The 27,532-nt window shown below is 42.4% G+C and overlaps 1 protein-coding gene across 6 annotated transcripts in view; it reads left to right on the forward strand.

Annotated features, from left to right (window-relative positions):
* The window catches only part of CIT (citron rho-interacting serine/threonine kinase), a 168,223-nt gene that overhangs the window by 23,172 nt on the left and 117,519 nt on the right, over window positions 1–27,532 (forward strand). For all 6 annotated transcript variants that reach the window (XM_068562804.1, XM_068562806.1, XM_068562805.1 and 3 more), the window contains 4 exons: window positions 11,181–11,323; window positions 12,223–12,316; window positions 18,848–19,051; window positions 20,500–20,653. In XM_068562804.1, coding sequence (XP_068418905.1) covers window positions 11,181–11,323; window positions 12,223–12,316; window positions 18,848–19,051; window positions 20,500–20,653 — 595 coding nt within the window. The remainder of the gene's footprint in view (window positions 1–11,180; window positions 11,324–12,222; window positions 12,317–18,847; window positions 19,052–20,499; window positions 20,654–27,532) is intronic.

Consider the following 27,532-nt stretch of genomic DNA (forward strand, 5'->3'; position numbering starts at 1 on the left):
TGAGTGAGGGCTAGCAGTCCAGTCCCAAGTGGCAAGCTCCTGCTCAGTTACTGCAGGGAAACCACCCTCTGCTTGTCTCCGGGGTGGCCAGTGAGGATGATCAGTGGGGCCCTAGGAGCAACACTCGTAGTTTTTTTCATGTTGATTGTAGTTGGTTTTTTCCCCCCGCTGCTCAACAGTTTTCAAAGCATATCTCTAGGAGGGTGATATTTGGGCATTTTGAGAATTTTAAACTCTTCGGTGTCACCCTTTTTATCCATACCAATTGGCCTTGTCACAGTGGTAAGGACCATCTCTTTCTTTTTCTTAATTGTGGATTTGACTGCTGTGGACTTCTGCTTGGATATAACTTTTCTGGAATACCTTGTAGATGGGGAGTATCTGCCATTCCTCTGCTAGGACAGGCTTCCATCTGCAGGGGGCTTCCTGTTTTGGGTCTTTGGGCTGTGGGGCTTCCCTCTGGATCTTGACACTGGCATCGGCATCCTTAGCTTAGGATGGTCTTCTCAGTTTTTCCACCTACCATCTTGGGAAATGGGACTGTTCTCAAAACGAGTGTTTTCTTGCATTCTGGTTGCCTCAGCACCTTGATACCTGGCTGCAAGGAGGTTTTTATACCCTTCTTAAGTAGCTCAATTGGGTATTACCAATGGGGTCTTGTAATTATTTCCTTGCCTGCATTCTCTTTTCCAGTACTTTGGTACTTTGGAATAAAATGCTTGCTAAGGGTACCGTTTTCATATGAAAAATCCAAACTTAGCATAGGAATTAAGGTATGATGATAGATCCACCATCTCTTGTCTGCAATTCTGAAATACCCAGTACTCTGGAAAACCTCAAGTTATTTTATTACTTATTTGGCAGCAAGACCTGACTTGAGCTCTGTAGCAAAACCTGACCCGAACTCTTATTCATTCCCTTTAGAGTGACTGTTCATCCATTTTGCTGCAAGTTATGAATATGTTTGGTTATAGGGTGATATCCCAGGCCCTACCTGAGGGTGTTGCATAATACAAACCATATGCAACATTGTGCCCTCCTAAAATCTGAACATTTCTGAATCTGGAGACACATTCTGCCTGCGGCAAGATAAGGGCACTGTATGTCTGTATTTGCGTTGTAGCGTACTGAAATTCCACTGTGCCTCTAGATCATTAAACCTTTGAGGTTCGGGGAAACATACAAATCGTAGTAAACTCCCCTGGTAGTTAAACATTAATTTGTAATGCAACTGGTTTTTTTTTTTTAATTAATTTATTTATTTATGGCTGTGTTGGGTCTTCGTTTCTGTGCGAGGGCTTTCTCCAGTTGCGGCAAGCGGGGGCCACTCTTCATCTCGGTGCGCGAGCCTCTCATCATCGTGGCCTCTCCTGTTGCGGAGCACAGGCTCCAGACGCGCAGGCTCAGTAATTGTGGCTCACGGGCCCAGCCGCTCCGTGGCATGCGGGATCCTCCCAGACCAGGGCTCGAACCCGCGTCCCCTGCATTGGCAGACAGACTCTCAACCACTGCGCCACCAGGGAAGCCCTGCAATTGTTTTTTAATTGGAGATACATTCTTTTTTTATTTTTAATATGATTGATTTTATTTTTATTTTTGGCTGCGTTGGGTCTTTGTTGCTGCGCTAGGGCTTTCTCTAGTTGCGGTGAGCAGGGGCTGCTCTTTGTTGCGGTGTGCGGGCTTCTCATTGCGGTAGCTTCTCTTGTTGCGGAGCACGGGCTCTAGGCACGTGGGCTTCAGTAGTTGCAGCGCGTGGGCTCAGTAGTTGTGGCACGCAGGCTCAGTAGTTGTGGCTTATGGGCTCTAGGGTGTAGGCTCAGTAGTTGTGGCATATGGGCTTAGTTGCTCCGTAGTATGTGGGATCTTCCTGAACTAGGGATAGAACCCATGTCCCCTGCATTGGCAGGCAGATTCTTGACCATTGCACCACCAGGGAAGTCCCCAAAGATACGTTAAAATCAGTGACATAGCAGCACTGTTTACAATAACCAGGACATGGAAGCAACCTAAATGTCCACTGACAGAGGTATGGATAAAGAAGATGCAGTACATATGTACAATGGAATATTACTCAGCCATAAAAAAGAATGAAATAATTCCACTTGCAGCAACATGGATGGACCTAGAGATTATCACACTAAGTGCAGTAAGTCAGACAGAGAAAGACAAATACCATATGATATCACTTATATGTGGAATCTAAAAAAATGGTACAAATGAACTTATTTACAAAACAGAAATAGACTCACAAACTTAGGAAACAAAGTTATGGTTACCAAAGGGGAAAGGGGAGGAGGGATAAATTGGGAATTTAGGATTAACAGATACACAATACTATGTATAAAATAGATAAACAACGAGGACCTATTGTATAGCACAGGGAACTATATTCAATATCTTGTAATAACCTATAATGGAAAATAATCTGAAAAAGAATATATATATATATATATATATATGAACTGAATCACCCCGTTGTACACCCGAATCATTGTAAATCAACTGTACTTCAATTAAAAATAAATAAAATTTAAAAAATCAATGAAAAAAACAGAATTCCACTTCCTGTGTATTTCTCGATGCAATCTCTTCTCTCCAGTGCTGTTTTTACTGTGGGAGTGCAGGCCGCCATCTTCCTTTGCCCGCATTCCTGCAACAACCTCCTAAGTGTTCTTCCTGCCATCTGTCTTGCTCTTCCCCTAGGTCTTCTCCACACTGCAGCCAAGCCATCGCACTGTTAAAACCCTTCAAGACTCCCTGCTGCCCCCTGGATGAAGTCCAGACTCTTCCGTGTGGTTTACAAGGCCTTTTCCTCAGCCGCCTCCAGCCTCAATGCTCACGTCTCTCTCCTTTCACTTTACATTCACCCTGAGCTTCCTTTGGTTCTTTGAACTTGCCTCTGATCTTTCTCTGCACTCTCCCCTCTTCCCACGTTTACCTGGCTAACTCTCATTTCTCCTTCTGGGCTTGGGACAGATGTGACTTCCTCCAGAAAGCCTTCCCGGATCTTCTGCCGTGGGAGGGGCTCCCTTCTGCTGTGCGCTCAGAGCAGCCTGCCCTTCCACTTCGTGAATGGGGGGCGGTTGCCTCCACCAGGCTACTCCCTCCACCAGGAGAGCGATGACTTCTCCCTTGCTTCCAGTAGAGCTTCCCCAGGTTATTGCTTAAGACATATTTATTGGGTGAATGCATGATTAATTTCATAGAAATTTGATTGACATACAAATGTACTCAAGGTATTATGGAAATTTTATTATGTTAATAGTGTGAGTTTTGCTCTCCAAGTATGTAATTGAAGGCAGACCCAGTGAGATTTTTAAAATTTGGATTGCAGTGCAAGGAAATTGAACTTGGATCCTTTTGAGTTTTGATGGTTAAAAATTGCCCATTCGTAGTTGCATACCAATGAGCGTGGCTTTCCAGTTTTTGCTACAGAAAATCATAGCAAGGTCCGTCAACGTCTGGTTCCATATAACAAGGCGAGTCGTGTATTCTAGCAGGTGGCCCACGGAAGTAGTACTTTGTTGATCTGGTTCATGATGAAATCTGTTCAATTCTGTTTAACAGATGCCTTCCCCAGTGTCCTTCCGTGAAGGAGCTGATCTCTACAAAGAAAACATTGTTCTGCAACTCACCACTTGTAGTATTGTTGTAGCTAAATTCTTTGTGAGATTCGTAAAGCTTCCTGGCTTTGTGCTGATATTTTTCGTACTGTGGGTCTTTTCAGTCTGCCCATGCTCTGAGCCTGTTACTGCCTCATGAGTCTGCTTTCCCTTCTGGGACCTTACATCAGCTTCCCTCTGTTCATTCCCAAAGTTTTTTCCCCCAGTTGCCGACAGGGATGTATTAGTTAGGGTATAGCCTAAGGTCATGTAACAGAGAGACCACCAGCAGGGTGGGGCCACCCTGTCATATGTGATGATTCCCTCCTGTGGCTTCCTGTGCTTTAGGATGTTGGTCTTTTTGACATGCTTGAAGTTGGGCCATTTCATGTGTGTGTTGCACGTGGCTGGGAGGAGAAAAGAGCAGAAAGGCAGAGCAAGCAAATTCCTCTTGCACCAGATGATGTGGAGGTGGGACACATCACTTCCTCTCACATCTTGTTTACCAGAACTTCGTCACATGTGTACATGTCTGTACTGTCTCGCTGCATGGCCTATATCCAGCTAAAATTCTTATTACTGTGGGAGAAGGGAAGAATGTATTGGGGAGATAAGTTAGAGTCTGGCACAGAGGTTAAAACAGCTACTTCTGTAGATAACAGACGGGGTTAGATGCCAGGCCCCCAGCTCCACCTCTGGTGGTCTTCCTTATTACATTTATCCTGATACATCTAAAACTGTTTCTAACACAACTGTGGTTCTAGTTCCTGTCTTGCTTTCAACCACAGTCATGCAATTTCATGGATACTTCCCTTCCTATGCAGGAGTCATTTGGAGGTGGACTTTTTCTAGGCAGTGACCGCATGGCCTGTGTGATCACCAGTCTCTGCTGTCGTTGAGGGTGGGAGAGAGTTAACGAATAAAACTTCATTGTTTTTTGTTTTAGTGAAATACAGCAGCTTATGATCATTGTGACAGCGAGACGTGCTGTTTTGATCTCTTGGGTAAGATGATCCAGTTTTCAGGCATGTCTCAAAACTCACCAGTGTTGGCTGCTTCTCAAGCCAGCTGCCCATCAGAAGGAAGCTGTTACTTAGAATATAGGTTCTTGTTTTATTCCTGTACCTTGCTTGGTCTCTCTGGAGTCATTGGCCTTTCCGGCTTCAATTTTCTTATTGGTGAAATGAAATATTAATACGTCTTATTGACTCCAATTCAGTTGCTGAGTGTGTCATTGCCTCAGGGGGGTTCTTTGAATTATCAGTGCCTTTGAAGTAGTTGTTTTTTGTGTTGGTCTTTTGAGGCATATTTCAAGTGAGTGCATTTATTTATTTATTTGTTTAAAAATATTTATTTATTTGTTTTGGCTGTGCCGGTCTTTGTTGCGGCATGCGGGATCTTCGTTGTGGCGTGTGGGCTTCTTAGTTGCGGCATGCAGACTGTTAGTTGTGACATGTAGACTGTTAGTTGTGACATGTGTTCAGAATCTATTTCCCTGACCGGGGATGGAACCTGGGCCTGCTGCATTGGGAGCGTGGAGTCTTACCCACGGGACCACCAGGGAAGTCCCCCTCCAGTGAGTGCACTTAGAGTCCCACCGTTTTGGGGGCTACAGTTTTCCTACGTTGTCCCCGTTTGCCTGGCCCACCTTCAGAGTTGCTGATCTGGTGGGCGTGGAGGTGGGGCCCAGGAATTTGCATTTCTGACCAGTTCCCAGGTGATGCCGCTGCTGCTGGTCTGGAGACGCCACTTGGAGAACCGTCGTCCTGTAGCCGTAGCTAGTTTCTGGTTACTGCTTCTTGCTTCTGTTTCTGCAGTAATAGTGTGCACACCTGAGACCCCTTTCCTTGCCCTCTCAGGCCAACGAATGGTACCTACTCCCCCGCTGTTACCAGTCCCGGGGTGCCTCAGCATCCCGTGTTCATTTCCTTTAACCTCACCCACACCTTTACAAATAGCCCTTTCCTCAATTAATGTCCTCAGTTACCTAGTTTGAGTGTGCTCTTTCTTGCCAAGACTCTGGATGATTTGATGCTCAATGAGGATTTTTTTGAATAGAAGGATGGCTCAGGCTGGGATTCATATTTTCTGAAATAAAGGGCCTTCTCTCTTTTTCTCCTGGTCACCTTGCCCTTCAAACAGAATAATTTAGGGTTTGTGCCAGGGGCCACTCTGCTTGGAGTATCCATTCCCTCCTCCCCCGTGCCAAAGATCAGGAACACTGGGCAGGGCGGGTAATGATGCCAGTAACATCCTTACATTTTCATGGCACTTTCAGTCATGCTGAGTGTAGTGCAGGCATTTCAAGGACATGTTTCTAAGAGGTGGCCAGCACGGTACGCCTCTGATGACACCAGTATGCGAATTGGGATAGAACGCTAAAGAGCTGTTGCATATCTACCCCGATACGCACACACATACATGCAAGCATGCATGTGTATGTGCATGCACGTGCACACACAACAAATACACACATTTATCCTTTGTCCCAGACACAACACAACTGGTGGGAATTGCCATCCCAGCACGCGGGGTATAGATGCAAACACCAGCAGGGAAGCTGCCGCTTCTTCCAAACCGAACACATGTAAGATTTGCCTTTTAATTAGCATCTGCAGCTGCTGCCATCAGAAGGGTCTGTCTCTGTTGGCCGGACCGTCTTTGCTTTAAAAGAGCAAGTCCATTATACTCCAAGCCAGGCTGGTCTGTCAGCTGCTGTGCTTTCTCTGCCATCTGCAGGGTTGTCACATTGTTCAGGGCTGTTACACTGTAGGGCTGTTTTCCGTCTTCTCATCTCCCTGGTCTCTGATTACCATGCCTTGGTGATCACTCTTGGGGTGGCCTGCAGGGACATCTCCCGTCCTTGCAAGGATGCAGGCTCGTAGCTTCAGTGCTCATGGGACTGGTTATGTTCCAGCCCTTTGTTGCCAGTGATCTTGTCTTGATACGCAGAATGGCTCCAGGAAGTCACTGGAAAAATGTAAGCAGCAGAAGTGAGGGGTGTATTAAAGCCAGGCTTCATACCGGGGCGCCTCTGCTGTAGAAGCGTGTCAGTTAGTTGGGGTAAGGACCCGTGATGCCTCCACAGCCTCATCAGCATCGGGTCTCAATACAGTGCCGGGTGGGGACTTCCCTGGCGGTCCAGTGGTTAGGATGGTTAGGACTCTGAGCTTCCACTGCAGGGGGCACGGGTTTCATCCCTGGTCGGGGAACTAAGATCCCGCATGCCGTGCAGAGTGGACCAAAAAAACCCAAAAACAAACAAAAAAAGAAACTAATAAATGAAAACATTTAAAAAAATAAGTTCTGGGTTGGCTGCATCAGAATCACCCCAGTAGCTCCTTAAAAACGCAGATTCCTCGACCCCACCCCTGGAGCTTGTCCATGAAGTCTGGGGTTGGTCTGTGGACTCCACGTTTTTAGCAAGCTCCCTGAATGGTTGGGATGAGGAAGAGACATACTTTATCCTTTCATACTGCTGAATTCTTTTTTTTTTTTTTTTTCCAATTCTTTTTCATTCTACTAGAATTACAGTTCCACGAAGGCAGGGATTTTTGTCTATTTTAGTCCCTGCTATTTTCCTGATATCTGGAATAGTGCCTGGCACATAATAGGCACTCACATATTTATGTGGATGAATGTGTTTTATCCATTTAAAAAAAGTGCCTCCCCAGGTGATTCTGGTGTGCAGGCAGGTTTGAGAAGCTCTGCCCTAGAGGACTTGCCAGTTTTCTTGGGTTAGGAGCCACATTTCTGGGGGGAACATTGCCTCCCTGGGCATCTCTGAATAGTAAAAATCAGTCATTTTGGGGGGAAAATCCAAATGCTGTGAATGGACGGTCTGGCACAGCCTGGGTGGTGACTTTGGTCTAATTTGTTCATCGGTTCTGCTGACCCCGGTCTTTGGTTTACAGCATGTCATCTGGTATGAAGACTTGAAAACTCTTACTTTGTGACTTGATGATGCTTTTGGAGCCTCTTTTTTTTTTTTTTTTTTTTTAAATGAAGTACAGTTGATTTACAATGTTGTGTTAATTTCTGCTGTACAGCCAAGTGATTCAGTTATACATATATATATATATATTCTTTTTTCATATTCTTTTCCATTATGATTTATCATAAGATATTGAATGTACTTCCCTGTGCCATACAGTAGGACCTTGTTGTTTATCCATTCTATATATAAAAACTGACATCTGCCAAACCCAACCTCCCACTCCATCCTTCCCCCCACCCCCTCCCCCTTGGCAACTACCAGTCTGTTCTCTATGTTTGTGATTCTGTTTCTGTTGCATAGATAGGTTTATTTGCGTCACATTTTAGATTCCACGTATAAGTGATATCATGTGGTATTTGTCTTTCTCTTTCTGACTTACTTCACTTGGTATGATAATCTCTACTTGCATCCATGTTGCTGCAAATGGCATTATTTCGTTCTTTTTTATGGCTGAGTAGGATTCCATTGCATTTATATACCACATCTTCTTTGTCCATTTATCTGTCGACAGTCATTTAGCTTGTTTCCATATCTTGGCTATGGTGAATAGTGTTGCTATGAACATAAGGGTGCATGTATCTTTTTGAATTAGAGTTTTGTCCAGGTATATGCCAAGGAGTGGGATTGCTGGATCATATGGCAGCTCTATTTTCAGTTTTCTGAGGAGCCTTCCTACTGTTTTCCATAGTGGCTGCACCAACTTACATTCCCATCAACAGTGTAGAAGGATTCCCTTTTCTGGAGCCTCTTGATTTGGTACCATTTTTGAAAGTGCAAAAGTGTTTTCTGAAAGTGTCCAAGTCCTGGTTCTTTATTATTTCTTTAGCCTCAACAGCAAGATTGATGAAACTTGGCTTGACCACACACAAGCTATCTTCCCTTGGGCTCCATTCATCCCAGGATGAGTGACTGTACCCCGGTAAGATAGTTTGGGGATTGGGTGACATCTTGGGGTAGCTAAATTTACCCAGTAAATGCCCAAACTAAATTCTCCTAATGGTGTACGATTGGAATTTGCAGTATGGTAATGTAGAATCTTGTTGGTGGGTCAAGTTTGATTAGGTTCTTTGATAAGGAGGTTTGTCATTTAGTACATCTTTCTTGACCTCATGTTGCAGAGCATGCTGCCTAGCAGCTGTTGTCATTTTTGTTGCTTATTAATGAGCGCTTTTGAAGAAATGGAAAGTTGTTTGACCAGTAGAAAAGACTAATCTAGTTTGGGCGGGGATTTTCAGCTTAGGAATTTGGATCTTCTGAATAGGAGCAGAGAATATGTATCTTTTTGCCTTTTGAAGAGATGGCTCTGATTTTCTGAACTATTTTTCACTAGTCATTACAAATAGAATCTTCAGGAGTCACCGCTAAGTGCTAAATAGTGGTCCGTTCGTGAGCTCTTAAAAGTGGCCAGCAGCTGCTACATGTTCGATTTTCTCAGCCTTAAACTCGCAAGCCGTTCTATTTTTTTCACATCTTTAATAGAGCCCGATTAGAAAATTTATAACTGCAACATGTCGTCATAAATATGCATTGTTCTTACTATATTTTAAGACATTTTGGTTCTAAAAGCATGAGTACTTCCGTTATTATGCGCGAATTTTTTTGTGTGTGTGGATATTTAAGACCTTTTTAATGCCAATATATATTTAAAACAGACGTAAAAAATTAGCATTCACCTGTGTACCCAGGGCCTGTGGAGACCCAGGCTGGGACACGTGGGTGAGCTGCAGGCAGCCAGGTGCCTCCTGCTGGCTCTTTGAGGACCGGGACGAGCAGCTTACGTCTGCCAAGACTTTGGGGAAAATAAAGTCTGCGTTTCAGCTGCCGCCCCTTCTCAGTGCTGCTGTTCGTGTTAGTTCATAAATCAGTTTTTTTTTTCTAGCAATTGCAGTGCAAATGGAACCTTAGATCAAATTGTCCAGTATCTGCTTGAGTATCTGCTACGTGTAAGATGCCAGGTGACGAGGGGCCCTTGGGGAGGACATGCAAGTCACTGGCCCCTCCCGGAGTCCCCGGTGTGGGGTTGACCTGGTGCTGGGCAGAGTCTTTACTGGACCAGCCTGGGGCCTCTGGGGACATGTGCAGTTGCTCCATGTCTTACTTGACTGGAACTTTCTTCTAATTCTGGACTGAAAGCAAACAGAAGTTTGGAGGAGGATGAAGAGAATTCACATCCCAGAGTTGGCTTCTGGAATGCAGTGGTTTGAGAGATTTAGTGTTTTCTTTAAAAAGACTTTTATTTGAATCTTGCCTCTTTCCAGAAAGGGTTTGAGACAACTTAAAATAAAAGACATTTAAAGTGTGACTATGAGCCACACTTCAAAATGGGAAATCAGAGCAAAGGACAGGAGGGGTTGACACGGTTGCAAAGACGGTCAAAATGGGTCCCATCTTCTCCCAGCCAGAGCGGAGAGGATGGTGCCGTGAATTCAGGGAAAGGAGAGGACTCGAACAGCAGTGGAGGATCTCGTGGGCGCCAGGCACAGCATTGCGAGGGACTCAGTCTTATCCCCATTTTACAGAGGACGAAACTGAGAGGCAGAGAGGTGAAGTCACCGGGCTGAGATTTGAAGCCTCTTGGGCAGATGAACCTCCAAGCCTCGTGTAGACTCAGGAATGTCACCCCCGGTTATCATCAGAAGGAGGAAGGATTTCAGTTTCTTGGGGTGGAAGACTTTTTTTTGCTAATCAAACATTTTCCCTGAGGCTGTACTTTATATTCTTCCAGGTTTTTTCCCTTATGTATATACTAACAAATGTAATATATGTTTTTTTAATCACAAAAAAGGAGTTTTACTGTATCCTCTTTAGGGCATCACTTTATATCATCTTAGATGGTTTTCCATGGCAGAATGAATAGATCGAGTCCATTCATTTTTAATATCTGCTTCTTGTCCCATTGTTTAGATAAATCATATTTTAGCAGTCTCTTAATGACGGCTATTTGGGTGATTTCCAGGGTTTCTTTTTCCCACGTTACAAACAATGCTTCAGTGAATCTCTTTATCTGTCTACCTACAAACTATTGTAAGTTCCTGTAAAATAAATCATCGGAAGCAGAATTACTGGTTCAGAGGGTATATGTTCACACTTAAAATTTTTAACAGAGACGGTCAGGTTGCCTTCCACACTGACTGTTTAAGGAAATGATTGTATCATGTTTATTGCCCATCTCCTATATTCTGCTGGGGGCTGAGGGAAATGCAGAAAGGATGCAAGAGGGTTTCTTGCCCTCCAGGAATTTCCATCTGTGCTATGTACCTAATCCCAGGGAATGTCTGGGGTGTCGACTTGGGTGGGTGGGTGAGTGGGTGGATTTAATTCAACTTTTCAAGCTTGCCTTGCAAACATTGCACATGGCGTTTAGGATTCATCTTTCATTGTATTGATTCTCTTGGGTAACGGGTGTAATTTCCTTAGGGCAGGGACCTCGTCCTACATGGCTTACGATATGTCGCATACATCTTCATTGCTTTGTGGAGACATTGTAATAAAACATGTCAGGCAGTATTCGAGGATCTAATTGAGAACATTCCCCCTTTTTTGGGTGTATGAAGAATTAATAACTTTGGCATTCTATACAGGTCATGGAATATCAGCCTGGAGGGGATTTGCTGTCACTTTTGAACAGATATGAGGACCAGTTAGATGAAAATATGATTCAGTTTTACCTAGCTGAACTCATTTTGGCTGTTCACAGCGTTCATCAGATGGGATATGTACATCGGTAAGTGAGGCTCTCTGGTAGTTGACTGGGGATTTGTCTGTATCACCTAAGAGTTCCTAAAATAGAGTGAATGATTTCAGCATCAAAATAATGCTTCATCCAATTTTTAGCCCATCTTCACCATAATTGACTGAAAGCAAATTTTCCAAAATGGCAGATGTTTCAGCTTACCCATTCAACAGTGAAATAGATCTAAAATTGTAACATTCTCATGTTTGCTGGTAAGATCTGTCAATGCGCCTAATAAGACCGGGAACTCTTGCATGGGTTCTCTGGGTGCTGTGGTAGGAAAACTGAATTTGATTTGCGCAAGGAAGCAGCGTACCCCAGAGGAACAGAAGACCGTGTAGTTGTACTTCTGACCTTGCCTGTTAGTAATTGACAAAGGTGTGCCCCTGCATCCTCAGCTGAAAAGTGTTTCTTTACATCTTCTCTCAGCTAGTGTTTTACGAGCATCTGAGAATGTTGTGGGAATGGAATGATGGTTAGACCAGGAACCGCAAAATCCTGAATAGTGTCTCAGTTTTTCCATTGACTAGCCACATGGCCTTGGGAACATCCCCTAGCTTTTTGTGGCCTTAGTTCTCCTGAGGTAAAATGTGTGTCTCGAGGAGAAATAATCCATCTAATAACATTTATTTTGTTCCCTTTCCTTCTCTGCTTCCCTTCTCCTTCCTCCCTCTCTTTCTCCCCTCCCTCCCTTCTATTCTTTCTCTCTCATTCTTTTACTTACATTTGTTTTGCAAAATGCTTATTATGTATGTCCATCAGTAGGGAGGTCTGTATGGCAAAACCACAGACACTAAGATCCTTGGCTGAATCAAGATCCTAGGCTAGCAGTTGCTTGATGATTGGCATGGAGAAGACAACACTAATTTGTGGCCTTGATTTTCTTACAGAGACATCAAGCCCGAGAACATCCTCATTGACCGAATGGGACACATCAAGCTGGTGGATTTTGGATCAGCTGCTAAGATGAACTCAAATAAGATGGTAACAAAATGGAATAAGATAACTTAATAGAGCTTATACTACAAAGTGTTCTGAGGTCCTCATAAGTTTGGAAAACATGGGATAAAGTTAGGCGACATTCTGGAGCCTTCATCTCTCAGTGTGTGAAATGGTTTCTCTGCAGGGTGGGTGGGGATGGGGACACAGAGCGATTTTCCAGACTTACTTGATCTGGTACCCTTTTATGTAAAATACCTGTTAATACCCTACAAAACATTTTTAGGAACATTCTTATAGTTTGGATTAAAAGATGGGAAAATGCTTATTTTGTTTTTCCCTTCTTTTTCCTTGCTTGTTAATAGATTGTCTTCTATTACATTTTCTTTTTCACTTTAAATATTTTGATGAAATGTAACCTTATTTATCTCAAATCCTCTATTTCCTATGCAATGAAATTGAAAGTAATCACCAAAGAATTTGAACCAAGCATTAAGCATTAAGAACCAAGTACTCAAAATGTCGATTCTAAATCCTGGACCTTTGGTAAAAATTAAGCTGTATTCCACATGCTAATAATTATTAAGCTGTATTCCACGTGCTAATAGGAAGGCAAGAGGGTAGCTATTGAGGTCAAGAGTGAGAATACTTTAGGGAAAAAGATGACAAAGTAAAAGAAAATTAGAATTTAGAAACCTAATAAAGTTGGTGCATACTAAAATGTAAATTTTCAGGTCAACTATGCAAAAAATGGTAAGTCTAAGAAAAAATTGACTTAGATTTTAAGACTAACTTCCCAACTGAATCACTTGGTGATCTGGACAAATCCTTAGAAACTTGGGCTTTTATTCTTCCTCTAGAAAATACTGGTTCTAGTTAAAATGCAGAAATTAAGAGGTGAGGGGTGGCTGCTCTTCAGAATGCCTCTTGGGTCTCAGAGTTTAGTCCTTACGAAGGGCAATATATAAAATTTCCTTTTTTTCCCTCAAGTTCCTTGGAGGAAAGGTGGGTATTATTATGTTGATGCGAGGAAAAGGATCCGGGTTGTGTTTAACTCTTTGCATTCCAGGGTTTGGCCTCCCTGTTCTGCAGATCTGAGGCCCACTTGACATAACTTCCTTCAGGTTCAGGCTCTTGGAAAAACAGGCTCCTTACCTTGTCTGAGGTCAGGGTTTTTCCGCCTTAGCACTGGTTGTTTTTTATCCCCCCCCCCCTCAGATTATGTGCTTATAATCTATTCCACTTGATCATTACATTAATAATTAGATTAGAATATCAAAGAATTTTATGTTTTAAAAATTACGTACAATTCAGAAACAGGCATGAGGGCTTCCCTGGTGACGCAGTGGTTAAGAATCCGCCTGCCGGTGCAGGGGACACGGGTTCGAGCCCTGGTCTGGGAAGATCCCACATGCCGCGGAGCAACTAAGCCCGTGCGCCACAACTACTGAGCCTGCGCTCTAGAGCCTGCAGGCCACAACTACTGAAGCCCGCACGCCTAGAGCCCGTGCTCCACAACAAGAGAAGCCACCACAATGAGAAGCCCACACACCACAACCAAGAGTAGCCCCCGCTCGCCGCAGCTAGAGAAAGCCCATGCGCAGCAACGAGGACCCAATGCAGACAAAAAAAAAAAAAAGAAACAGGCATGAAAACTTAGGTATTGAATTTAGTGTAATAAAGTACAGAAAAAAAGTTAAATCATGCAAAGTTTTATCATCTGGGATTCAAAAACCTATACCTTGCATTAATGACCTTAATAAAATCAGGCATCTAGAAATAAAATGAAGCATAGATATGTAGTCAGTACCTCTGACATTTTGGTCTAGCGAATTCTTTGTTGGGGGGGTGCTGTCCTGTGTATTGTAGGATGTTTAGCTGCATCCCTGGTCTCTACCCACTGGATGCCAGTGGCACCCTCCCCTCCAGTTGTGACAACCAAAATGTCTCCAGACATCGCCCAGTGTTCCCTGGGGGACCAAATCACCCCTGGTGGAGAACCTCTGCCGTGGACTGAGAAGCATCAGGAGGCTTATCAATTCGAGCTGGCACTATGTGTTTGCGATAAGAAAACCTACTCAGAAAACTCCATTACGATCCAGAGTCACTGCTTGGTAAAGAAATGGGAATAAAGAGTAAGGTCCTATCTCTGCATCTGGAATCGCTCTCTTCAGAGCCCTTGGTGGAGAGACAGGACTCCTCTTCATTTCAAATTTCTATTTTTCAGTGCTGCAAACTGCCCTTTCCAATTCTGCGAGCGGTAGCAACATTCCCTTCAGGCGGGGAGCCTCCGGAGGCACTCAGGTTTATTTGCCGCTCAATGGTCAAGGAGATAATGGCCCTCAGTCCTACACACTTGAGAATGCTGTAGCTCCTCTCCTCTTAGAGAATGGCCTCCCCAGAACTTTGTGCTCTTAGGGCCAGAATGTGACAAGCAGATGAGAAGGAATTTTTAGCATTGCTTTAAGTGCAAAGTCCCTTTTGTTATAAAAGATCAACAGTTTGCAATCTAGATCAAGTATGGATATAGAATTATACTTTTTTTTTTGTATTTTTGATCAACGATGGTGGGTGAAACGTGTTTCCTTTAAATAGAATGTTTTATAGGTCTAAAGTAGGTTTTAAAAGTTTTTTTTTGGTACTCAAAATATACTGTGTAAAATATAGTTCACACTTGCTGAAATTGTTGTATGTTACCTGAAATCCATTCATCCTTTTCCCTACCACCTGCCACATATGGTCATTGTATTTTGGATATTTGTGAATCTTAGATCTGTTGAGTTTCCCATCTTTCATTGTCTTTATTTAAGCTTTTTAGCCAGAATGTTGCTTGGGAGTATTTTCATTATGTTCCTCCAGGTGGACCATACTGCCTGGAAGTTTGGGTGTTGAGCAGAGATGTCACCCACTTCACCTTATTAGAATCTCAGAGAATGGCAAACAGCTAACTGTTCCAATCTGTCTCACTCAGCTCTTGTGAAAACAGTTGTAAGGAGATTATAAATAAAGAGCATTATATAGCATGTTTAAGTGATAATCACTACCATTTAGCAGTTGGAAACCCATAGGAGGTAGCCCTTTTTGAGATTTATGGAGGAGTGAAAAGATTTTATTACTTTTCCACGGGAGGAACAACATAGCGAGAATATTTTTCCCCGCTGCTTCTGCGGGTGTATGTTTATGCCCTGGGCAGCTAGAGGAGTAAAGTTAAGTTGAAACAGTTTTACGTATAAGCATTTTTACAGGAAGGGGATTGGGAGGAGGAAGACTGGTTTTCTTACCTTCTTCTCCGTCTGCTTTCTGCTTGTAAAAGAATCTGCTAGATTTTGTAAAAGAATCTGCTGGGTTAATCCCCTCCTTCCCTCCTTTCTTTTCTTTTTTTTTTTTAAAAAAAACATCTTTATTGGAGTATAATTGCTTAACAATGGTGTGTTAGTTTCTGCTTTATAACAAAGTGAATCAGTTATACATATACATATGTTCCCATATCTCTTCCCTCTTACATCTCCCTCCCTCCCACCCTCCCTATCCCACCCCTCTAGGTGGTCACAAAGCACTGAGCTGATCTCCCTGTGCTATGCGGCTGCTTCCCACTAGCTATCTATTTTACTTTTGGTAGTGTGTATATGTCCATGCCACTCTCTCACCCTGTCACATCTTAACCCTCCCCCTTCCCATATCCTCAAGCCCATTCTCTAGTAGGTCTGTGTCTTTATTCCTGTCTTGTCACTAGGTTCTTCATGACCTTTTTTTTTTCCCTTAGTTTCCATATATATGTGTTAGCATACCGTATTTGTTTTTCTTTCTGACTTACTTCACTCTGTATGACAGACTCTAACTCCATCCACCTCACTACAAATACCTCCATTTCATTTCTTTTTCTTTTCTTTTCAACCCTCTGTCTCTCCAAAATGTGACAGACTCTTCTGTCTCCTAGTCATTTTGTTGTTGTCTCCTCCTGAACTGGTATATTTTCTTCCCTGTCAATACAGGGAAAATTAAAGTTCAGTAAAACTGGGTCCTTGTCAGATGGTTGTACTGCAGGCAGGCTGCGCTCCTAGTACACGGTCCCACTTTTAATATCTCACCCAGATTAGCTGGCTGTGAATTGCCACCAGAGGAGAGTGAAAGGATCTTGCAAAATCCTTATCAAGATGTGTCAGATTACATGTTGAACAGGCTTAATGTACTTGGAGGTCAGTAACTAATGGAAACTTAGTAGCCATTAATTTTCATTAAAAGTCTTTGTTAATTGATATTAATTATTGTGGTAGGAGAGGTACAGAAAGCAAGCTAGGGAATTTTTTTTTTTATTTTGGAAATTTACAAAATTGTTAGACATAAATGTGTATAATCACATACCTGTTATGGGGCAAAAACAGTTGCAGAGTTATCCGACTCTGGTAAGTCTAACCATTAGTTTGAAAATGAGGCATTGACAGTTTATACCTTTTGCTGGGTCATGCTGATAAACATGACCCAGTCAACTTCCTTTCAACTCTTTGGTTGTGAATAAGTGAGCAAGCCCTGGGAGCTGCCATCTCCTAAGGATATTCAGGAGAACTGAATATCCCCAAACAATCTAGTGTGATGATAAAATAAAATCTAATACATAGAAATGATGAATATTTGAAGATTGTGTATTAATGGTTCTGCAAAATAATTAGGCATAAAGGGTAAGCATTTACTCAACAATACAGTGGCATTACCAATACCTAGTCAAACCAAGATGTTACAGTTTTCCTTCTCTTGTTTTGATATTTTAAAGATATTGTAAAACAACTATACCCCAATTAAAAAAAAAAAAAAGATATTTATTTCTAGTTGTCAGCATTCAGGATTTTTTTTTTTCCCAAAAAAATCTTGTAATTTAATCTCAGTTCTGTGCTGAGCTCATTAACACACCCACATTAAAAGACAGAAGTCTTGGCTCAGGCTTCCCAACATCAAGGCCTCCCCTTGACCTAAGCTACACTCAGTTCCTCAAGCTTAAGGTGTCCTGTCTTAGACCAAATATTTTCTCCTTTCTCCTCACTTTAGTCCCTCAGCACAGGCCTGTGGGTTTCTTGGGTGGCGTGACCATCTGACTTTCCCAGGCATGTGTTCGCAGTGGAAGTCCTATTGCTCAAAGTGATGGCTGACTGGTGTCAAGAATAACAGTATCGCACTGCTTTCTGGGTTTAGGGTTTGACAAAAGCCTGTGATGGGCCTGAGGGAAGGGGTGAAAAGAGAGGGAGTAGGGACAATGAGTTTGTTTCCTATAACAATGGGTCTTTGAGGCAGAGGAACAGACCAGGTTAAAGTTTCGGGCTGGAAGAGCTTGGGTCTTCATCACTGGGGAAGGGAGACCTCTTAGCATCTTCTCTAAACATTGACTTTCCTCTCAATCTCCATTCAAATCAAAGCAAAGCAAAGCAAAGCAAAGCAAATTGACTTTCTTGATATAAAGCCCAGCCTTAAAGGTATGTGGCCATACCTATAAAATCTCTCAGCTCACTCAGGGGCAATTAACACCCTTTAATGGGGAGAGAGTTCTTTTGCACCATGTAGCTGCTGCTCTGAGAGAAGCCTTTTTAGATGTAGGGTTATTGGACAACTGGCCAACCCAATATGTGACTAACATCAGGCCCTCTCCGTTCTGATGGGGAATAAGGTTAGAGAGGTGATCCTTAGACTTCAAATTTCATGATTCAATAAAACTTCAAGACAATTTTGAAGACCAAAAGTTTGCCAGCTTACTAGGTTGCCTAGGAAGGAGTGGGGGTGAGGGGCAGAAAACATACCCTTTTCATCTGCATCATTTCAAGAAACAAAGGAGGTTTAAACACTAAACCAGTCAGAAGGACAAATTCTCAAATAAGGACAGTTCTTTAAATGGAATATATTAGCTTTATAAAAAGACCTCCTATATCGTCCTGATATTTCTTTGTCAAGGTCAGGTGCTTCGGTACCATAGGATTGGAGGGCTCTGTGTCTCCGAACAGTGGGGAGGGAACCACAGAAATGGGAGTTGGGGGTGAGGAAAATGAACTCATTAACATTTGACCTCTGGTGGAAATTATTTATCATGTCTTGCCCAGAGGGTGGGCCGAATAGGAACGTTGACTCCAAATATTTAAACTTGAGATATAACACATGCTTGCAATATTGTGTTGCCAGCTAGCTGCCAGTTTTTCAATAATGAGTAGATTGATCTTTTAGATTCATCTTTGCATGTTGTTATCATTTTACTGTTTTCATAAGTAAGAGAAGTTCTGTCATATCAGTAAGATGTATCAGGAACGACATCTTCCTTTCCAGGTATATACCCAGCTCTCATTTGTGTAACTAAACAGTATATATCATCAGCAACCCTGGGCCCTTTGCCTTTGGATTATATTATGTGCTTTTTTTTTTTTTTTTTAAAGTTAGTGAATCATTTGCTTTTCCTGATGCTGTGCCACTTGACAGAAAGTTCAAGTGCCTGGGAGAATAGTAATCAGTGGCAAATCAGCTTATGTCTGAATTGCGGCTGTTGGCAATCCATTTGAGGATAATTGAAAACTTGCTGTGTTCATTTTATTTATGGGTTTCCAGGTGAATGCCAAACTTCCAGTTGGGACCCCAGATTACATGGCCCCTGAAGTGTTGACCGTCGTAAATGGGGACGGAAAAGGTGCCTATGGCCTAGACTGTGATTGGTGGTCGGTGGGAGTTATTGCTTATGAGATGGTTTATGGAAGGTCCCCATTCACTGAGGGAACCTCAGCCAGAACCTTCAATAACATCATGAATTTCCAGGTAAAGAGCCATTATTAGATTTTGAAGTAATATTGAGAAATGTCGTTTAAAATTGTGCGAATGAACGTTTATAATGTAAACCAGCAGTTCTGGATAATAACAACAGCAACTACTTTATATAGCACTTTACGCCAAAAACGGTTCTAAATGCTCTATTAATTGTATTATATTGACTCTCAGCTGCCAGTAATTGTAAGCTTATGCCATCATTTTATGTACCATTAAAAAGGAAAAACTGCTGCCCATTAATCTAGGATATTTCATTGATTTCAGTATTGTTAAATGTGAATAAAATGGGAGTCTTAGAATTTGTGAAATATAGTTCATTAACTTGGCTAATCCTCAAACAATCCTGTGAGGTAGATGATATTATTATTTTCATTTTACAGATGAGGAAGCCAAAGCACAGAGTGGTGAAGTAACTTGCCCAAAATAGCACAGGCAGTCTGGCTTTGAAATCCATGTTCTTATATGCTATACTGCTTCTTAGTACTGCTGGCTGTCAAATATGGTAGTAAAAGTCAGAGACATGGATTAGAAATACAGTAATAGATACATAAAGTAGAATTAAACCTATTTTCTAATAACTGTATTTGTCACTATAGTAAGCCCATTTCTTAAGGATATGATGAATATCTATGTTTTAGTTTCAACCAAAAGGAAAAAAAGAATTTATTTCACAGGTTTTTGTATATCATCCAGTTTCTTCCTGGGATGCTTAATGCACATTTTTCTGTGTATAATACACTTGTTGTGTGCTTAATACATACATACATTATTTGTTATTCCTGAGTCTACTCCTGAGTTAAAGTTTCCCCTGAGATGATGCTTGGGGCTCATTTGTTTCCTTCATTTCCATCCATTCATTCAGTAACGAGTGAATTGCACTAGGCACTGTTAGGTGTTAGGTTTGCAGTGATGGGCAAGAAGGAGAAAGGCCCTCTCGGCCTTCTTTCTCCATCATCACACGGAAATCAAAATACACCGTGTATGTGCAAAAGCAGAACACGGGGAGCACGCAGGAGGGAGTGAGTGATAGGGTGGGAGAGGGAGGCCGGGAGGTAGGCAGGGAAGAGGGGCTGAGGTTGGGGAGGGCCTTCTGGGCAGAGAGGACAGAGTGATTTGTTCAGACAGCTTTAAATAGCTCATTATTGTTGGATGGCAAACAGCGAGGTGGGGAGTGTAGCTAGATGAGATGGGAGAGGGTACAGGGATCAAGTTATGAAGGGTATTGGACCCTTGCAAGGGAGCTAGGCCTATTGATAATGAACAGGCTGTTTATTTTGGGAACACGCCTTTGGTCCCAAGTTAAGAGGGCATAAAACTTCCTTCTTAAAAAAAAAAAAAAAGAAAGAAACTTGCATATACGAGAATTACTTTTTTAACTTGGAGACACGAGAAGCTGAATTTGCTAAGGGAATAATAATAATAATTTTTTTTTGAAATAGCGGTTTTTGAAGTTTCCAGATGATCCCAAAGTTAGCAGTGAATTACTTGATCTGATCCAAAGTTTGTTGTGTGGCCAGAAAGAGAGACTGAAGTTTGAAGGCCTTTGCTGTCATCCTTTCTTCTCTAAAATCGACTGGAATAGCATTCGAAACTGTAAGTAGAGTCGTGTTCCTTCAATTCCAGTGTTGGGATTAAGAAACGCTTAAGAATGATCTGAAATTACTCTGGCCCACAGAAGCTGGTATAAATTATATAAGTAAGGGTTTTAGTTATCTATAGGAATAGAAAAGGTTAATGATACAGCTGTCTTTAGTAATAATTCTTCTTTAACATTGTTGGCACAGAACTGGGTCACTTATCAAACTCTGTGTTTATGTGGCCTTTGGAATATTACCCCTCAGTACATTAGAGGTACAGATTGATAGAGATTGAAGGTTGTCACTTGGTTTGACAGAATTTCTTCCCAGAAGAAGAGTGGACCTAACTATTTCGTTCACAAGATTAGGAAAAAGACTCAGATTAGGCAGAGTGCCAGGGTTGCTCTGCTAATGGCTAAGCCTGCCCTAAAGCCATGAACGCCTTGCTGTGTTCGTTTGTTTCCCTCTAAAATATTTGTCTTTGCTCACAAGCATGTAAAACCTATGATGCACATGCACAGTGGATTCATTCATACATCGCTTTGTTATCAATTAGTGCAAACTAAATTCATTAAAAACAAAGACCTGATTTATTATCAACAAATCCAAAATGCTTGGTGTTTTACAAATTGGTGATTTTTTTTTCAACCTTTTTATTCTTGGATGTGTTGTTGATTGAATGTGATCTAATGACCTGACCCAGTGATTAGCGTAGATTAGGGTCTGTAGGAAAGCAGTTGGCCTGGTTGAGTGTTTGATTTTTAGTGATTTCCCTCCTGATAGGGAAATGGAATCCATTTCTAGGTGTCAAAACCAGGGCTTCTAGTTGGAACCGTATTGTAATTATAACCTCTTGTACCTTTAGCCGGAATGTATGAGTTGGGTTAACAGCCAGTATTGTCCAGTTGAAAGCCATTTTGATGGTTTCTCTGACCCCCTGCCAAAATATTTAAGTAAGCTGTATTTCCATAAATCGCTCTTGGCATTTTTTTTTTCTTCCGGGAGCGACATCACTGTATTTTTCAAATCTTTAGGCACCAACCCCCAGATCTCCAGCGTTCAGAGCTTTTAACCAGCAATATGTTTTTTGTTTTTTTCTGGCTGCGCCGAGTGGCTTGTGGGATATTCGTTATATCCTGACCAGGGATTGAACCTGCACCCTCAGCAGTGAAAGCACCGAGTCCTACAGGACCCACAGGACCGTCAGGGAATTCTGAAATTCCCGCAGCAATATGTTTTCAGTGTGGTCTTCCTTTTTTGCTTTTGGAAAGATTTGAAACAGTTTCTTTTTGATGCTGCTCAGATACTTAATCTTTTCTTGCCTTACCTTATCTCCGTAATCTTCTTGAATAAGAAAGTTCATTTTTTTATGCCTGCCCTTGCCGATGATGTCTAATAATGTATCTTCACTCTAGTAAGTCAGTGAACGGTGATTAATTACACAGGTAACTTTATTCTGTATTTTGGTAAACCTTCATGATGTTTTTGGTATCATGTCAGAATTCTCAGATTTCATTCTAGTCTTTTCCTCTCAGGCTGTTTATTGGTTTTAGGCTTGTTGGGCTTACGAGGGTAAGTACTGTTCTGTAAATTATAATACATAGTGCCCGGGGAGGATATGTGTTGGCGTAGAGCGTGGCCCCTGCTGTCCATCATGAGGCCCATCTTGTGGAAGGTCATGGTTATCACTGGGATGAGATGACTCTGGGATGGGTCACTGCAGTCTTGGTCATCTTCACACTTGTTGCCTCCACACTTGACTCACCATGTCTCCTGTGCTTCTGCTTAATGTTTCTGTATCCTGGTAAATATCCACTTAGTTTTTCCTTATATTTAACACGTTTCTCCCCCTCCCACACCCAGTTCATATGAGGGAATTCTCACCCAGCTGAATCCTGATTCTATTTTTAAATTTATTTTTTAAAATAAACATTGTATATTTTTAAGGTGTACAATGTAGTGATTTGATACACATACATATACATGGTGGAATGATTACTACAGTGAAGCTAATTAACATAGTTTCCTCCCTCCCTCCTTCTCTCTCTCTGTCTTTCCCTCCTTCCTTCTCTCTCTCTCTCTCTCTTTCCCTCCCTCCCTTTCTTTTTTTCTTTCTTTTATGAGAGCACCTGAAATCTACTCTCTTAACAAATTTTCAGTATTCACTACAGTATTATTAAGTGTAGTCATCACACTGTACATTAGATCTCTAGGACTTGTTCATCCTACATCACTCCAACTTTGTATCCTTTGACCAGAATGTCCCCATTTCCCCCACCTCCCCACCCCTAGTAACCATCTTTCTACTCTGTGCTTCTATGTATTCGACTTTTTTAGATTCCACATATGAGTGAGATCATGTAGTTTTTTTCTTCCTGTGCCTGTCATATTGCCCTTTGCACCATGACCTCCAGGTTCATCCATATTGTTGCAAATGGCAGGATTTCGTTCTTTTTTTTAAGGCTGAGTAATATTCCATCACACATATGTAAATATCCATTCGTCCACTGATGGACACTTAGGTTGTTTCCATATCTTGGCTACTGTGAATAATGCTGTCATGAACGTGAGAGCACAGATAGCTCTTTGAGGTACTGATTTCATTTTCTTTGGGTGTATACCCAGAAGAGGGATTCCTGGATCACATGATAGTTCTATTTTTAGTTTTTTGAGCAACCTCTATACTGTTTCCATAGTGGCTGCACCAATTTATATTCCTACCAACAGTGCACAAGGAGTCCCTTTTCTCCGCATCCTCGCCAATAGTGATTGTCTCTTATCTTTTTGATGATAGCCATCCTAACAGGTATGAAGTGATATCTCATTGTGGTTCTGATTTGCATTTCCCTGATGATTAGTGATGTTGACCACCTTTTCATATACCTGTTGGTCATTTGTATGTCTTCTTTAGAAAAATGTCTTTTCATGTCCTTTGCCTTGAATCCTGATTCTAAAACTCTAACAGAAACTCTTGGTGTTTTTTTTTTTTTTAATAAATTTATTTATTTTATTTATTTACTTTTGGCTGTGTTGGGTCTTCGTTGCTACGCACGGGCTTTCTCTAGTTGCGATGAGCGGGGGCTACTCTTCGTTGTGGTGCGCAGGCTTCTCATTGTGGTGTCTTGTTGCGGAGCACAGGCTCTAGGCGCGTGGGCTTCAGTAGTTGTGGCACGTGGGCTCAGTAGTTGTGGCTCATGGGCTCTAGAGTGCAGGCTCAGTAGTTGTGGCACACGGGCTTAGTTGCTCTGCAGCATGTGGGATCTTCTCGGACCAGGGCTCAAACCCATGTCCCCTGCATTGGCAGGTGGATTCTTAACCACTGCACCACCAGGGAAGTCCCTCTTGACGGTTTTTAAAATATAAGTCCCAATATAGTGGTTCAGAAGAGTCATGAAATATGTTTGCCTTAAAGAAAATTTCTTGTAATTTATTTTCTTTTTAAAATTAATTAATTGATTATTTTAATTTTTATTTCTTGGCCACACTGTGCAGCTTGCAGGATCTTAGTTCCCTGACCAGGGGTTGAACCCAGGCCCCCGGCAGTGAAAGCGCTGAGCCCTAACCACTGGACCATCAGGGAACTCCCAATTTCTTACAATTTAAATAAACGTTTTACTTTGGAATAATATCAGATTTATAGAAAAGTTGCAAAGATAGTACAGAGAGTTCCCACATACCCTTCTCCCAGTTTCCCTTAATGTTAGCATCCTACATAACAATACCAATATTTGTCAAAATAGGATTAGCATTAGTACATAACTATTAATTAAACTTCGACTTTATTCCAGTTTCACCAGTTTCCCCACACATGTCCCTTTTCTGTTCCAGGAATCAACCCAGGGTACCCTACTGCAATTAGAATGTTTGCAGTTGATGTGACTTATCATGGCTGAGATGCTTAGTGTAGCTCAGCCAGTGGGTGGGATCTCCATGCCCACTGAGGATTGGGAGGGCCTTTTCCTGGAGGTTCCATGGCACCCCTGACTGCACAGAGTGCTATGGTATTAATTTTCAGTGTCTCCTAGCAGATTTTACTGCTTTTCACCAACCTCTGATCCTTGTGTATTTGCAATCAACTCAGGGTTTGTGATTGAAAACATTGCTGGACTCCATGCCATTTGAACTATTTTCTACTAGGTAACTCTAACAGAAATTATGCCTTTGTCTAGTCCTGTTTCTCATAGACACACATTGAGTGACTCTCATCAACCAAAGCACTTGAAGTCATTAGGTTTCCCGAGTTCCTGGTTGCTGCTCAAATGCCTTGTGGTTACAGGCTGTTGAATATTTCCACTTTCCACGCACAAGATTGTCCCTTGATGAAAGCAACATTAGCCTTTCTGCTATTTCATCCCTAATTCTTCTTTTTCTTGTTGTAACCAATGAAAGGAAGTAGCGCTTAACGCAGCAGGTAATAATCTTCTAAAACTCATTATCTCAAGAGGTGGTCCTGGGAGGATATATAAATGCAATTTAAGAAGGGTCTGGGCAAGTTCATGAGTGACAGAATTGGGAGTGGCTACTGGGAGAAACTAGGACATGCCTTGGCTTTGACCCCTGAGGTCAGGTGGAGCATCTGCACCTTCTTGGGTCCTGCCCCTTGGAGTTGCTGTGGGCAACACCACGTGAATCAGGAATCTGATCTAGTTCAGGAATGTTTATTCTCCCAGCAAGTCAAGAGCTCTCTGATGAGTTACTGCCACTCTCGTGGGTTACCGTGCACCTATTACCCTGATGTTTCATTCCCAGCCTCATGTGATCAGATGTAAAGTTGAGTTTTTAGCTGCTTATTACTATTATTTCAAGGCTGCTTTCCAACTTTTAGTAGGGGGCCCCTTAAGTATACTAGCTGCCCTGAGCTGTGCAATTCGAGCGATGCTGCAGATATTGGGCAGGAGTCTGATTGTACCCCCTGCCTGATTTTCTGGGCTTCTGGAAAGTTGAAGCCAATCAGACCCCCTCTTTCGTGCCTTTGGGGTTATGCCTACCTTTCCTGGCATCATGCACCTGCTCGTGTCAATGGGAGAGTTTTACTGTCAGGTGTGCCCTTCTACTCACATCTTTTTAAATGTCTTCCCCCAAAGGCATAGTGATGTCAACGGAACCAGCACGTTTGCACCTTTCATCCAAACCAGCGTTGTCTTGACAGTGAGAAACGCTTAATGAGAGTGTTGATTGTAGATTGTTTCCTAGAGCATCTATGGCTAATGCTCTAGAGAACTTGTTTTGTCTGTTGCTTATGACTCGGCCTTCTTCTCTTGAATCATCTTCCTTTCACTCTTTTCAGAAAGGCACAGTTCTTGCAAAATCACTCTTGAGTTTCCAGGTCCTTAGCATTTGTTACAGAGAGTACGTTTCATTTCCATCTGGTAGTGACTCAGAGGTGGTTGCGTGCTGATCTGCCCTGAGACTTTCCCCTGCTGAAGAGGTTCCTTTGTCGTTGATCATTATTCACTACCTGGCCCCCGAATGGCCGTAGTGAAACCGCAGATGCACAACCCTGTGATTGCTCTATAAACCTGAGAGATGATGGCCTTTGGTTTAAAGGAAAAGGATTCTGTGGCTTCCTAGCCTTGGGTGAAATTCTCACTTATTGTTGCGTGTAGAAATCAGCACCGTGAGACTCACTGGGTGTTTTATTTCAGTCCTTCAGTCTGATAGGAAACACTGGTTAAGTAGCAGCTGTTCTGTGTCAACCACCAGGTATTTAAGTATATTATGCTATGTTACTTCAAAACAATTCAGAGGTAAGGATTATTGTACCCATTCTACAGATATGTACACTGTGGTAACTTGTCCCAGGTCATATAGCAAGTGAGAGAGAGGGTCTAGATTTGGGTTGAGGTCTGGGTGGTTCTAGAGCTCGTGCCCTTAGAGTAATACCATGCATGCCTTAGCATAAATAATTGTTATTAATGATGTTTGTGGTGATGACAAATAATAAACTGCTCTTTAGTCTCTGTGTCTGTTCAAGCACATTTGGAATTTGTAGCAATTTTGAATCTACAAGATTCATCATGATATCTGAGTGCTACGTGCTAAGTGCTATGTGCTATGTTAGGTGCTGTAGCTCTATTGATGAATAAATTTGGATATACCCCTGCTTTCAGGGAACTTACAGTCTAAGTTATAGGTCCCTTGCTTAAATAGAGCTGTAGTCCTGTTTAAATTGCCATACCACATAATGGTAGGAAGTTTGGAAATTCCCTGGTGGTCCAGTGGTTAGGACTCTGCACTTTCATTGCCGTGGGCCCAGGTTCAATCACTGGTTGGGGAACTAAGATCCTGCAAGCTGTGTGGTGTGGCAAAAAAACCAAAAAAGTAGAAAGTTGAATGCTTAGTAGGTCACCCACTGGCTTACTGAACCACATATGCTTGATCTTAAACAAAATGTAGACTGTGACCCAGTGACCCCTTCCCCATATACAGCACCCCCTTCTTTCTGCTAATCTATTACCCTCCCCATGCCTCAGATCTAGCCTGGGAAAGGACCACGTTGGATCGATGACTCACTTCTAAAATTTTTTTTTTTATAAAGCTGTTTTATTTATTTATATTTTATTTATTTATTTTTGGCTGCATTGGGTCTTCGTTGCTGCGTGCGGGCTTTCTCTAGTTGCTGCGAGCGGGGGCTACTCTTTGTTGTGGTGCATGTGCTTCTCATTGCGGTGGCTTCTCTTGTGGAGCACAGGCTCTAGGCGCGTGGGCTTCAGTAGTTGTGGCACGCAGGCTCAGTAGTTGTGGCGCACGGGCTCTAGAGCGCAGGCTCAGTAGATGTGGTGCACGGGCTTTGTTGCTCTGTGGCATGTGGGATCTTCCCGGACCAGGGCTCGAACTCGTGTCCCCTGCATTGGCCGGTGGACACTTAACCACTGTGCCACAGGGAAGTCCTCAC

The sequence above is a fragment of the Eschrichtius robustus genome, chromosome 14 (genome assembly GCF_028021215.1).
Source record: "Eschrichtius robustus isolate mEscRob2 chromosome 14, mEscRob2.pri, whole genome shotgun sequence".
In the NCBI taxonomy this organism is placed as follows: domain Eukaryota; kingdom Metazoa; phylum Chordata; class Mammalia; order Artiodactyla; family Eschrichtiidae; genus Eschrichtius; species Eschrichtius robustus.